The sequence below is a fragment of the Coptis chinensis genome, chromosome 2 (genome assembly GCF_015680905.1).
Source record: "Coptis chinensis isolate HL-2020 chromosome 2, ASM1568090v1, whole genome shotgun sequence".
NCBI classification, from domain to species: domain Eukaryota; kingdom Viridiplantae; phylum Streptophyta; class Magnoliopsida; order Ranunculales; family Ranunculaceae; genus Coptis; species Coptis chinensis.
This window is the reverse complement of record NC_141457.1, coordinates 2,882,671-2,895,955: the sequence shown is the minus strand read 5'-3', so window position 1 is coordinate 2,895,955 and position 13,285 is coordinate 2,882,671. Positions and strand designations below refer to the sequence as shown.

General features: G+C 34.3%; 1 protein-coding gene across 1 annotated transcript; it reads right to left on the bottom strand.

The window, feature by feature from the left end:
* Window positions 1-4,863: 4,863 nt before the first annotated feature.
* Window positions 4,864-9,559, bottom strand: LOC147514376 (uncharacterized). Its single transcript, XM_086594372.1, has 2 exons — window positions 8,885-9,559; window positions 4,864-5,316 (listed from the first exon to the last, which is right to left on the bottom strand). The coding sequence occupies exons 1-2, from the start codon at window positions 9,449-9,451 to the stop codon at window positions 5,161-5,163; spliced, it is 723 nt and encodes a 240-aa protein (XP_086450498.1). The 5' UTR covers window positions 9,452-9,559; the 3' UTR covers window positions 4,864-5,160.
* Between the last annotated feature and the right edge of the window lie 3,726 nt (window positions 9,560-13,285).

Sequence of the window (13,285 nt, the reverse complement as noted above, 5' to 3'; positions counted from 1 at the left end):
ATACAGGTGGGGGTCTGCCTTAACCCCAGCTTAACATTTCAAATATATATTCATTGCTCAAGTTTGAATATTCATTGCTCTAGAGATATAAGAATATATATATATATATATATATATATATATATATATATATATATATATATATATATTGCAAAGTCTTAATCTTTAAACTATTATGCAGTGCTTTAACATAAAAATCATAACTATAATATCCCTAATTAATTAAATATTACTATCTCTAGTGAATATATAATTAGCATGAGAAGAAGGTTCATTCACCTATCTCATGGAGAACTTACAATCTTCTAGTTCAAATATAAATTCGTCTATCTCTAGGGCAATGAATATTCAAACTTGAACTTTTAAGCAATAAAAACTTTTTAAACATGTTTAATCCTCTCTAGGCTTCATTAAAACTCCCCATAATAGGAGTTTTAGCCTTGAATCATCGGATTATTAACTAATAAACAATTAAATAAAGAAGACATGAATATAAAAACGATTAATAAAGATTGAACTTTTATTGAAAGAAAGCTTGAAAGTGTACGTATTAATGGACGCTATGGAGGCTAACCATAATTAATTAAACTAAGCTAGAAGATAGGATGCTAGGATTACATTTTTCCAGTAATTTAATAAAGAATAAGTAGGGTTTTAAAATGCCTTGGTTGAAAAGACATCTTTTCATGAGCTTAGGGGCAAATAAAATTCACTAGGGTCTAATACATCAAGGTTCAAATAAGCCAAAACTGTAGCGTTTTACTGTTTTGCCTTTTTTGTCGACTTCTACTGTTGTAATTGGGTAGCCATATACCAATAGAAAGCTTTTTCCAAGGCGGTTACTTTGATATAAAATGGGACTCAATCCGAGTCTTGAGCCAAAAAGATAGGTCCATTTGAGCTTTGTTTGACTCTTTTGACTAGGCTTTTTCAGGGATTTTACTTCATGAATCATGGCCTTTTTCATGGGTTTCACTTAGCAATTGATTTAGCTATTTTTCCATGCATAATTGACATGTTTTCAATATTTATTCAACTCCCAAACTTGAAACATGCAAAAGCAAATAAATAGTGATAAATTCACATTATTCATAACATAATTGCCCTAAATGAAATACTATTAATGTTAAATCACAATTTTGGGTGCTTATCAACCCTTTGATTGCAAATGAATGTCTTAACACTCGCTTGAGAAACAAGAAGAATGGGATTTTATGTAAAGCGGATATGTAGCACCTCGAAACTTTTCTCTTACCCAAGATTGGTATTTAATACCTGAACGCTAGTCAACGACAAAATTTTACAATACTAGATAAAAATTATTTTATTAGGATATATATCGGGCTGGCTACGTTGACATACATAAATGACATACAAAATTGACATACACAATCTTACCCACCTACGCAATAAAATAAGAGCTGATTTTCTGGGGATGTGATATCCACAACATGGAGATCATCTCTAAAAAATGTCCAAAAAAAAATTAGCTCCTTTGAATATGTCTAATCCTACCAAAAATTGAGTTCAAGTTTGAAATTTATCTAACGGTCCAAAATTTTAACACTCTTTTGATAAGACTAAACATATTCTATTGAGTTGATTTTTTATGGAGATACTATCCATGGTAGGGAGGTAATATCTACCAAAAATCAGCCCTTAGAGCAATGTGCAAGTCTGTATGTCATTTTCGTATGTTGACGTAGCCAGTCCGTATATATATATAAAGTTTAAATTGTTGTATATAGATTCCTCCCTATATATATACTTTCATTAAGTGATCTATTAGATAATCGAAAATAGAGAATCTTGAGTACTATTCGAAATTCAGAAAAACTGCATGGAGGGGGCATTGAAAAGCTAGAAAGAGCCAAAACCTACTTACGGAAAGTGAAAATGGAAATGGATGAGTTTCGATTTAATGGATACTCTGAGACAGAATGAGAAAATGTGAATTTGATTAATTCAACTTATCAAAATTACAAAAATGAAACCATTCAGTTTGAACAAGAACGAGTGATTAACCAAGTCTTACAACACGTTTTCCAACAAGCCTTACAAGTAGCTAGCTCTAGGAACTCTGAATAGTGGTTTGAATAACGAGGTACATTTATGCACCATCAATGCTAATATTGGTATGTTTGGGGTGATGAAAGAAATAACAGATTAGTACTTCTACTATAGGCATTATTTATTGATTTTTCCTTTGCTTCTGAAAAAGAATTAAACAAGACTCATTGTAACATTTCGAGCCAACAAAATTGGTAATATTATCCGAGAACGTACTAAGCAATATATCATAGAGGTATAACTTGTTAATACCGGCACCGTACTTCAAGTAGGCGATGGCTTTGCTCCCATTCATGGTCTATATAAAGTAATGGTAGGTGAATTAGTAGAATTTGAAGAGGGTATAATAGGCATTGCTCTAAATTTGGAATCAATTAAATAATGTTGGTGTTGTGATAATGGGTGATGGTTTATGATTATACAAGATACCAGTGAGCGAGGCTTATTTGGGTCATGTTATAAATGCTCTGGCTAAACCTATTGATGGTAGAGGTGAGATTTCGGCTTTGAAATCTCAGTTAATTGGATCGCCCTCCCTAGGTATTACATCGAGACATTTTGTATATGGGCTGCTATTGATTCGATGATCCCTAGGTCAGCGAGAATTAATTATTGGGGAGAAACAATACAGACAGGTGAAACAGTTGTAGCCACACATACTATTCTCAATCAAAAAGGTCAAAATGTAATATGTGTTTATGTAGCTATTGGGTAAGAAGAATCTTCTGTGGCTCAGGTAGTGATTATTTTCTAGGAACATGGGGTGATGGAATACACTATTGTGGTAGCCCAAACGACCAATTTGCTTGCTACATTACAATAGCTTGCTCCTTATACAGAGCACTTTGGCTGAATATTTTATGTATTGTGAATGAAATACTTTAATCATTTATGATGATCCCTCCAAACAGGCACAAGATTATCGCCAAATGTCTCTTCTAGTACAAAGATTGTCCAAGTGAGAAGCTTAATTATCTAGGAGATGTGTTTTATTTGCACTCATGCCTTTCGGAAATAGTTGTTAAATCAAGTTCTCATTTAGGTGAAGGAAGTATATATGACTGCTTTACCAATAGTTGAGACTCAATTGGGAGACGTTTCAGCTTATATTCCTACTAGTGTAATTTCCATTATAGATGGACAAATATTTTTATCTGTTGATCTATTTAATCCTGGATCCAACCTGTAATTAATGTGGGTAGTTTCATCTCCAGAGTAAGATCTCCTGCTCAAATTAAAGCCATGAAGCAAGTAGCTGGCAAATCAAAATTGGAATTGGCTCAATTTGTAGAGTTAGAACTTAGAAGCCTTTGCACAATTTGCTCAAAGGTAATTGATTTAGTAGGTGGTGCTATGCTGATTTTTTATGTTAGCCAGAAATCTTGGTCATGCATCCCACCACACACTTACTGCATTGCCCAAATTTGCACCACATCTACACTTGTTTGCCCCTATATTGACTTTTCTCCATGCTGCAGTGATATTGATCCAAGTGGCTCTCGTCTTAAGTGATAACCATACTGGCCGAGCCCTCCAATGCACCTTTTCCTTAGATCACCTTGGCTACTACCGTGGAATCTATTTCAATCCAGATTCCCATCCATCCCAACTCCAATGCTTTTTTAATTGCATGAATGATTTCCATTGTTGTTGATTGCTATGTAGCTGGTTGTTACACCAAGACCACCATCAGAAGCACCCATCAAGTGTCCATTATGATTTCTTAGTACAAAACCCCAACCTGAGCTTCCACGGTCACCCATAGAACATCCATCAGTATTTGCTCTAATCATGTCGGGTGGAGGTGTTGTCTTGTAACATTCTAAAATTTGCGGTGCTCTGTGCAATTTATATTGAAGCGCAAGGTGCTAAGAATTTGAAGCTCCACCACATAATTGTTCATGCTGCCCTTCTAGTAATAGTGTGCTCTAAGCCATAATATCATGTCCAATATAATATATTTAATTAATATATAAATTACTGGTTTGATTATATTTTATGTATAGTATAGATTTCATCTTCATTTATTTGTGTTTTTTTTTATTAGCAAGTCTGTTTTAAATAAGATCAGTAACTCTTTGATGCTGGCAGGGTTCGACCCTAGAGGCCTAGACCTCTGGTATCATCATCCAAAGGTTTTACTTACTTTGCTAGTAATCATCATTTCTATAAACCCATTTTTAGGTTAGATCTAATAATTCATTATGGTACGAGAGCTTTAGGTGGGTGGTTTGCCAATGGCAGCCACCACCCAACCTTTGTCTCCCCCCCCCCCCCCCCCCATACAAGTTTGATAGTTGCCTATAAATGAAAAATACTTCTTAGCAAATTGGAGCATGATGAAGATTTCTGATAGAGTAGGGTACTCCATATCTCCTAAGAGCAGGTTGCAACTTGATTCTAAGAAGATAATACAATGCAGGGTGCTAATTGTAGAAAGAAAGCAGGTTTTTGCTTCAATTAGTAGCAAGCTAGATAGCAGGTTTATGCTTCATTTGGATGAGACTAAGAAAGCAGGTTGATACTTCCAAGGATCAAGATAAATTGCTTTGAGCATGCTCATGCCGATTTTCAGTGGACATGAAAATCCGGCCCATTGAGCTTAAAGGAGGGTGTTGGGAGATGTGTCATACTATAGGAAGAAACAATATCATAGAATATATTTCATTGATTTGATAATATTTTCCATATAGGATAGATTTTTTCTTTATCTATTTGTGTCCATCTTAGAGTTATTCTCTTCTATATTTGTTCCATGTAATCATTTATATAAATCCATGTTTGGGTTAGATATAATAATTCAATAACATTCAATTTATTTAACAAAAATGCACGGGGAGATGCCCACATACTGGTGAAGAGCAAACAAGTTGTAGAGTTTTGATGAAGGAGGAAGATCAAGCTTTTAATATGAAATATGACAGTAGACATATTTCATTAGACTAACTAAAAAACTCCTATTTAATATTGAACATGCAGAAGGCAACCGAAAAAAACGAAACCTACAACATTATTCTAGCACCTTTTCTTTTTGCCAACACTCTCCATTAATCATTTTGTTTAAATTTGAGGGTGTCTAAAAGAAAATGATCAATGGAGGTGTGCATGGGAGATGAGAGGTTGATCTGATCCATCTAATTGGTGAAATGATCTCTTCTTCGATTTCTTCAAGTTTTGAAGCTTGCAAGATAATTCTTCTAGCCTTTCCTTTAACAAACTTGGAAATTTCTCTAATCCATTGCAAATCTGAAATATTCCATATGTATAAGTTCCGCTAATAATTACCACAAATAGAAGATATCAAACCAAATCAACAACACTAGTACGTGTGACGTGAAAACATACTTAATTAATTTGGTTCTTTTCATCATTCTGGCGTGAAAATTAATGATTCACTTTTTGTCGTTAGGCTGATATATATTACCCCGTCTTCATTGTACTTAGCTTGAGAAAAAAGAAATTACATAAAAAATAATTTTGTGTGTTTGTGTTAAATTCAAGATTAAAAGAATTGTAGCGTTTATTTAATCCTTATATATATACTGTTTTTTTTTTTTAATCTTGAATTTCACGCAAAAATTGTTTCATATATATATATATATATATATATATATATATATATATATATATATATATATACCATACATTTTATACTATGGTTTATACAATTATACCATGTCCCACAATTTTGCCTACATCGTGAATTACAACCTAGTTTTTTGTGGATGTGTTCAACTAGCTGTGAAGATCACCTTTATAAAATTTCAACTCATTTGGTAATATTTAACCATATCAAAAGATGATTGTAGAAGAATTGTAAAGTAAAATAGATACGTGTTAATTGACGTAATATTTTAGTTAAATGAGACACCCTCGCCAAAAGTTAGTATGATGATGCACTTTATAACCCTTAGATTCATGCGTAACCTTGAGATTAAACCTTGTGGGAGGAGAGCGGACTACTGGATTAAATACTCAAGCTAATTTCAATTCTCTCCTAAATTTAGTGTGTGAAGAAACTGAATTTGGAAATAAGAAATTGACTCTCATGTCCCTTTTTTATTTCGTAGAACACATTTAAAAAAGGAAGGAATTTGTGCAAAATTATAAGGAGAAATCAGGAAATTAGAGACTTTCCAAGATTTGTGGCCTTAGGCAACCGCCTAATTGGCCTAATGGATTAGTCAGCAGTGCCTCTAATCTACTTAAAAATTATGGACAACTTTGATATTTTTTAATGGTTCAGATTGAAACTTCGATTTTGTAATCATCTTTTGGCATGGCAGTGTTAAACACCATCAAATGAGATGAAATTTTGTCGAGGTTATCTTCATATGGTTTGTTGAATATATCCACAAATAAAACTAGATTCTAGTTCACCTTATAGGTGAAGTTGTGGGGCATGGTATAAACTATGGTATGAAAACCATTGTATATTGATCCCTCCTCGTATACAACACTTTTTGTACAAAAATTTATACAACACCCGTTTACAAGTTGAACTAATGGTTGATACTTTGTGCGTATGAAAATACGACTACATAGATCATATCCAAAAAAAATTAGATCATTTCGAAATCTCTACCCCCTTCAAAAGTTGATTTGAAAATATAATTTATTTTGACGGCCAGGATTTAAAATTTTGCAACCCTTTTTTGGCATATTTAGAAATGTGCGAATGAGTCGATTTTTTGTAGGGATGTTATCCATGGTGGGAAGATGACATCCACAAAAAATCAAGTCGTAAGTAAATTTGTGGAGTGAGATTTAGGCCATTGTATGAATTGTTGTATAAAAAGTACTGTATATGGATCCCTCCCCTATATATTTGTGGGTATGATCTTATTACTATAAAGATCAAATCCACAAAATTTGAGTTCATTTCAAAATATCTACCCCTTTCAAATGTTGATTTGAAAATGTGATTTTTTTTTAACGGTTAGGATTTAAACTTTACAACCTTCAATTCTTTTTGAATCTTTAGAAATTTCCAAATGAGTCTATTTTTTGCAGGGTTGTTATCCACGGTGGAAAGATGACATCCACAAAAAAACAAGTTGTAATTAATTTTGTAGAGTGAGATATAAGCTATTGTATAAACTGCTATATAAAAAGTGTTGTATATGGATCACTCCCCATATATAGTTCTAGGGACATACGTTAAAAAAAACTCGTAACAAACTCAAAATCGTTAGGACATTCATATATAAGTCTTGGATTAACCTAATTTTTTTTGTAGATATGATATCCTAACTATTCTAAACATTATCACAAAAAATAAAAAAATTTCTAAACTTGCCAAATACAGTATCAAGAACCGCGAAAATGAAAGGTTCACATTTCTTAATAATTCCTAATTTGTCGAGTACATTTGATAGGGTTAAAAATTTCTGATTTGAATAATTTTCTATGACAATGTTTAAAGTAGTTAGGAGATCATATCTATAAAAAAATTAGGCTAATCGATCTAAAACTTATACATGCACTAACAATTTTGAGTTTGTTTACTTGTGTTTTTAACATGTCCATAGAGCCCCTCATGTAATGGGGAGGAATCCGTTTACCATGGTTTATACCACACCCCTTTACAAGATTAGTTAATAACTAATATTTTGTGGATATGATCTACTAGCCATGGATTGCTACTCCACAAAAATTTAGCTTATTTGGAAACCTCTAACGTAGTTAAATATTTTTTGACAACTTTGAAATTTTTTTAACAGCCTAGATTCTTCAATTTTGCAATCAACTTTTGGCATTGTTAAATTCCATTAAATAAGTTGAAATTTTGTGGAAATGATCTTCATAATTTGTTGGACATATCCACAAAAACTAGGTTCTAGTTCATCTTGTAGGTGAAATTATGGGGCATGGTATAAACCATGCTATGAAAACCATACTATATTGATCCCTCCCTACCAAGGGATGATTTTTGGTAGAGAGGATCTCCATACCATGGATAACATCTCTACTAACACTCGTCTCAATTGGATATATATTGTACTAGAATTCCTTTCTGAAATTTCAAAGACTAGAATGTAACTTGGATTTTGTGTTTTTATGTAGTTTCATATCACTAATTAAGAATAACTAATATAACTTCAAAAGAAATGTGAAGTTTTTGGATTATAGAAAAACACATGAGCAAGAGGTTGACGGAAGATGCCCCATGGTTCTGCTGGAACTTAATAGTTGCTATTAAGGGAGTAATGTCTTGCTTAATTTGTGTGTTTATAGATATTTTGCATGTTTATATGGAATGCAACATAGGCACAGAGCTAGTAATAATTTCTTAACTCGATCGATCAATGAAAACTATGTTCATATAAAAAAAACATTATCATGATAAAATACATTTTCATAAATAAATGTGTTTGTTTCGTAATTTTTCGAAAAAGATAATTGGCAAAAAAGTAATTCTTGTCCTCAAAAATAAGTTTTATAATAAACAAGTTTTAGTTGTTTATTGATAATTTTTTTGTTTTTTTTTGATAAATTTATTAGAAACAGGTGCCGACTAGCAAAGTCGATAAAACCTTTGGGTGATGATACTATAGGTCTGGGACTTGATCTCCGCCAGCATCAAAGAGTTACTGATCTCATTTAAAACATGTTTGCCCATCAAAAAATAAATAAATAAATTGATTTTAGAATAATTTTTTTTTCGAAAAAAAAGTTTTTTTTTTTTAATAATTGAGATCCAAACACCCCCCTTATAGTTTTTGGGAAAATCAGACAAGCGTGGTAATGGATTGGCAAAATTTACTTTAATTAACAAACCATCTGAAAATACAAAACATGCTTGCATAGTCACCTTGCTTTCGTAGTGAAGCAACATTTTACTTCCGTCATGGCAATGAGTAGCGCGAATAAGTTGAAGCTGATGAGCTTCCAGTTCATCCAATGCAGCAGATAACGACAAAGTTTTTGAAGTACCCTGTGCATAAGATAGAGAGACGGTAACTCGATCACCTCGAACTCGAATTGAGACCGAGGAAGATAGTTCAGCCATGATTCTAATATCAGAGTCACCTGAGTCAAGACTAGTTTCTTTAAATACTACTGGATCAGTAGTCATAGCTGATCTAACGGAGTCTCTTTGTTCTTGGAGTGACTGTAGTCTTGCTGAAGCTAATGGAAGGTATTTGATGAGTTCGCTGAGGACAGAAGATTGTTCTTTCTTAACTAAGTTGGAATGTGGAAGTAAAGAGTGAAGTGATAACACGAGCTCTCGCATTTCTTTTCTTCTCTCTCTTTCACCTAACTTGTGTCTTTCTTTCGCATCAATTCCAACACTCGTACTAGGTTTTGCTCTTGGTGTTGCTGCTGCTGCTTCTTTCATTTGTTCACTTGATTTTGCTCTCTCTCCCTCACTGCGCATGCGTTTCTTTATATACTCATCACTTGTTGTACTTTGTATAGACTAATTGATAAAAAAAAATTAAGTAACTTAATTTGTAATCTAGAGACTGCTAGAGTTATCTAGGCTGGTCAAGTGTGTCCTAGTGTCCTCTAGCAGGAACTAACTATGTAGGTGATGGTAGCTAGCATCCTAAAGTACAAAGGAGGTTGGTGAGTCGGTTGTATTTGCTCCATTCGCCAAGTGCTGTGAAACAAGGACTAACTATGGAGGTGATGGTAGAGCATCCTAAAGTACAATGGAGGTTAGTAAAGTACAAAGGAGGTTACTGAGTCGGTTGTATTTACTCCATGCATGCGTTTCTTTATATACTCACTTTTGTATAGAGTAATGTAAATGAGAAAAAACAAAAATAAGTATATATATCGGCTATAGATATCCATCATGCTCAACTTGTCGATTATACCATGAAACACCCTTCCCGAAACTGCTTTTGTGAGCATATATATCGGCTAATTGACTTTCAGAATGGACAAATTAAATGAAAACTGTATGATCTCGTGATCGAGTTTCTCCTTGATAAAATGACGATCAACTTCAACATGTTTAGTGCGATTGTGTTGTACATGATTCTGTGCAATCTCAATGGCTGCCTTATTAATTCAATGAAGAGTCATAGGTTGTTTATATTCAATTCCCAAGTCTTCTAATACACCTTTGATCACAACAACTCGTATATATCATGAGCCATACCACGGAATTCAGCTTCTGCATTTGATCTGGCCACGACTTTTTGCTTCTTACTCCTCCAGGTTACAAGATTACCCTCAACAAAAGTAAAATACCCAGATGTGGATCTTCTATCTGTTTGATCCCCTGCCCAATCAGAGTCAGTGTATCCTTCAATGTTGGAAATAAACATCATTTTTTTGAGAATAGGAGTCATTTTCCTAGAGCATTCTTCACATATCTTAAGATCCAATATACTGCATTCATATGTTCCTCACTTGGTGCATGCATGAACTGACTTACCATGCTCACGGCACAAACTATATACGGCCTCATATGTGACAAATAGATTAATCTTCCAACTAACCTCTGATAACGACCTTTGTCTGCTGGAGCTTGATATGGAAAAAATCCAAGCTTGTGATTTATTTCTATAGGTGTTTCTAATGGTTTGCAAGCAAGCATTCCAGTTTCAGTCAAAAGATCTAGCACATATTTCCGTTGTGAAAGAAAAATTCTACGTTTCGATCTAGCTAGCAACCTCAATTCCCAAAAAATATATGAGTTGTCCGAGATCCTTTATTTCAAATTTAGTAGCCAAATACTCTTGTAATGCTGTTATTTTGCATGGGTCATCTCCTGTTAGAACCATATCATCAACATAAATAATCAAAGTTGTTACCTTCCCTTGTTTGTGTTTTATAAACAAAGTAAGGGTTGAATTGCTTTGTTTATAGCTGAATGCCTTCATTGTAGAAGAGAACCTCCCAAACCAAACTCTTGGTGACTGTTTCAGCCCGTACAATGACTTCTTCAATTTACAAACTTTAGCTCTACATGAGGAACTATGTTTAACTCCAGGTGGATGGCAAATTCATGTAGACCTCCTCTTCCTCTAAATCTCCATTGAGAAACGCATTTTTGACATCAAATTGGTGCATAGGCCAATCCCGATTAGTTTCTATGGATATAAGAATGCGAATTGTGTTGATCTTGGCCACTGCTGCAAAAGTCTCTTGATAATCAAACCGAACCTTTGTGTATACCCTTTTGCAACTAACCTTGCTTTATACCTATCAATACTACCATCTACTTTAAGTTTCACCGTGAACACCCATCTACATCCAATTGTTTTCTTTCCTTTGGGCAAAGGAGCAAGTTCCCAAGTTGCATTCTTCTGTAGCGCCTCCATTTCCTCATTCATTGTCTTTGACCATTTTGGATCAACTAATGCATCCTGCACACTACTAGGAATAGATATAGTGGATAATTGATTAACAGTAAATGCATACGATTGAGACAATCTATGGGAAGAAGTATGGTTGCTAATTGGGTACTTGGTCATGGCTTTCGGATCAGGTTCATATTGTTTCTTTGGAACTCCATTATTTGATCTTTGTGAATACTTGGGAGCAATACATTTTGTAGAATTATGTATTTCATTAGATTCATCAATACTGGGTTTTGAAGTTACCTGAGGAAGGACATTCTGGGTTGATTCTTCAGTTGGCGGTGTAGACATAGGCAACTCGAAGGCATTGATGATGACTCGCCATATCGGGTGCACCTACATTTATTTTTGGTGTTGGTTGCACTAACACATCACTCTCAATTCCAGAATACTCTCATAGCCTTGTCGACCGCCATTTCAAGCCATTCATTCAATTCTATAAATTCATCTCCTCCTCCATCTCCTTGTGAACCATTCTCTTGAAGATAGTTCTCCCCAAAGAGAAGGTCCGAAACTCCCCCGAAAGTAATAAGGTTACGTTTCACGAAATGAGGCATCCAAAGTTACATGTAGTTTTCGGGTTTGAGGATCATATCACCTATCTCCTTTTTGAAACTCAGAATAGCCAACAAACACACATCGTTTTGCACATGGATCAAGTTTATTTCGTAGGCTTTTTGGAATGTGAGCATATACAGTACAACCAAAGATTCGTGGTTCAAGATTTGGAAAGTGAATCGAAAGTAAGGAGTGCATTTATTTGGGGTGGGGTCTGGAAGTTGATAACTCTAGAGGGTGTTTGATTAATGAGATAAGCAGCGGATTTCACAGCCTCTCCCCAATAAAACCGAGGCATATTCCTGACAAAAAGAGATGCACGAACCACTTCCAGCAATTGTCTATTTTTCCTCTCCGCCAATCCATTTTGCTGCGGAGTATAGGTGCAAGAGGTCTGATGACGGATTCCAAGATGACTCAGAAATGTGCCAAAAGATGTATCTACATATTCAGTACCATTGTCAGACATGTAGAACACAAATCTGTTTTTGTTACTGGGTGCTAACCATATTATGAAATTCCTAAAAAGCTGTGTATACCATACATCACCCGTTTTGTTAAGCAAAGACACCCAAGTCATTCTAGTGCATTTATCAATAAATGTAACAAAATAACAGGCTTTAGAAATAGAAAGGATCTTTGCAGCCCAAACATTAGAGTGAATAACCGCAAAAGGTACTGAACTTTTATTCAAACTTGGTAAATATGGAATACAATGGCTCTTAGCCAATTCACAAGTGTCACACTTAATCATTCAAAACTGAAAAAAGGTGTGGTTTTAACTTCCTCAGATAACCAAAAGAAAGGTATAACACCCCGTGTTTTAATTCTTTTATTTTCCTAATAATAATAATAATAATAAAGATAATAATAATAATAATAGATAATAGATAAAATAAAATAGGATAAGTGTTAGTGGAAATAGGAGACGTGGGTTTATAGGATAAACCTTCTTCCCTATTTCGGGGGTTTTGTTTTGAGCAGAACAGAAAACAGGATAGGGTTGGCCAAAAACACCGCGAGAGTTTTTCAGAAAAGGGAGAAGTTTTACTGACAACAGAAAAGGAAGATTTTTCCTGGTAGCTGGTTGATAGTCGAAGTGCGCTAAAGGTGAGTAGCTATTTTTGCTATTTCACTGAAAATTATAATTTTCGTATATCGGTGTATCGGTTTCTACTTTTATATATACTGCTCGTCATCTTGTTTTATTCGGCATCGTGTTGTCGAGTTGTTCTAACTCTAGTGAAATTCGGATTTGATATAGAACTGTTGAAACTCTGTTGAGGCTAGGAAATTCACATTTGAACTGTCCAAGCTTTATGGGCGCTAATGGCGTC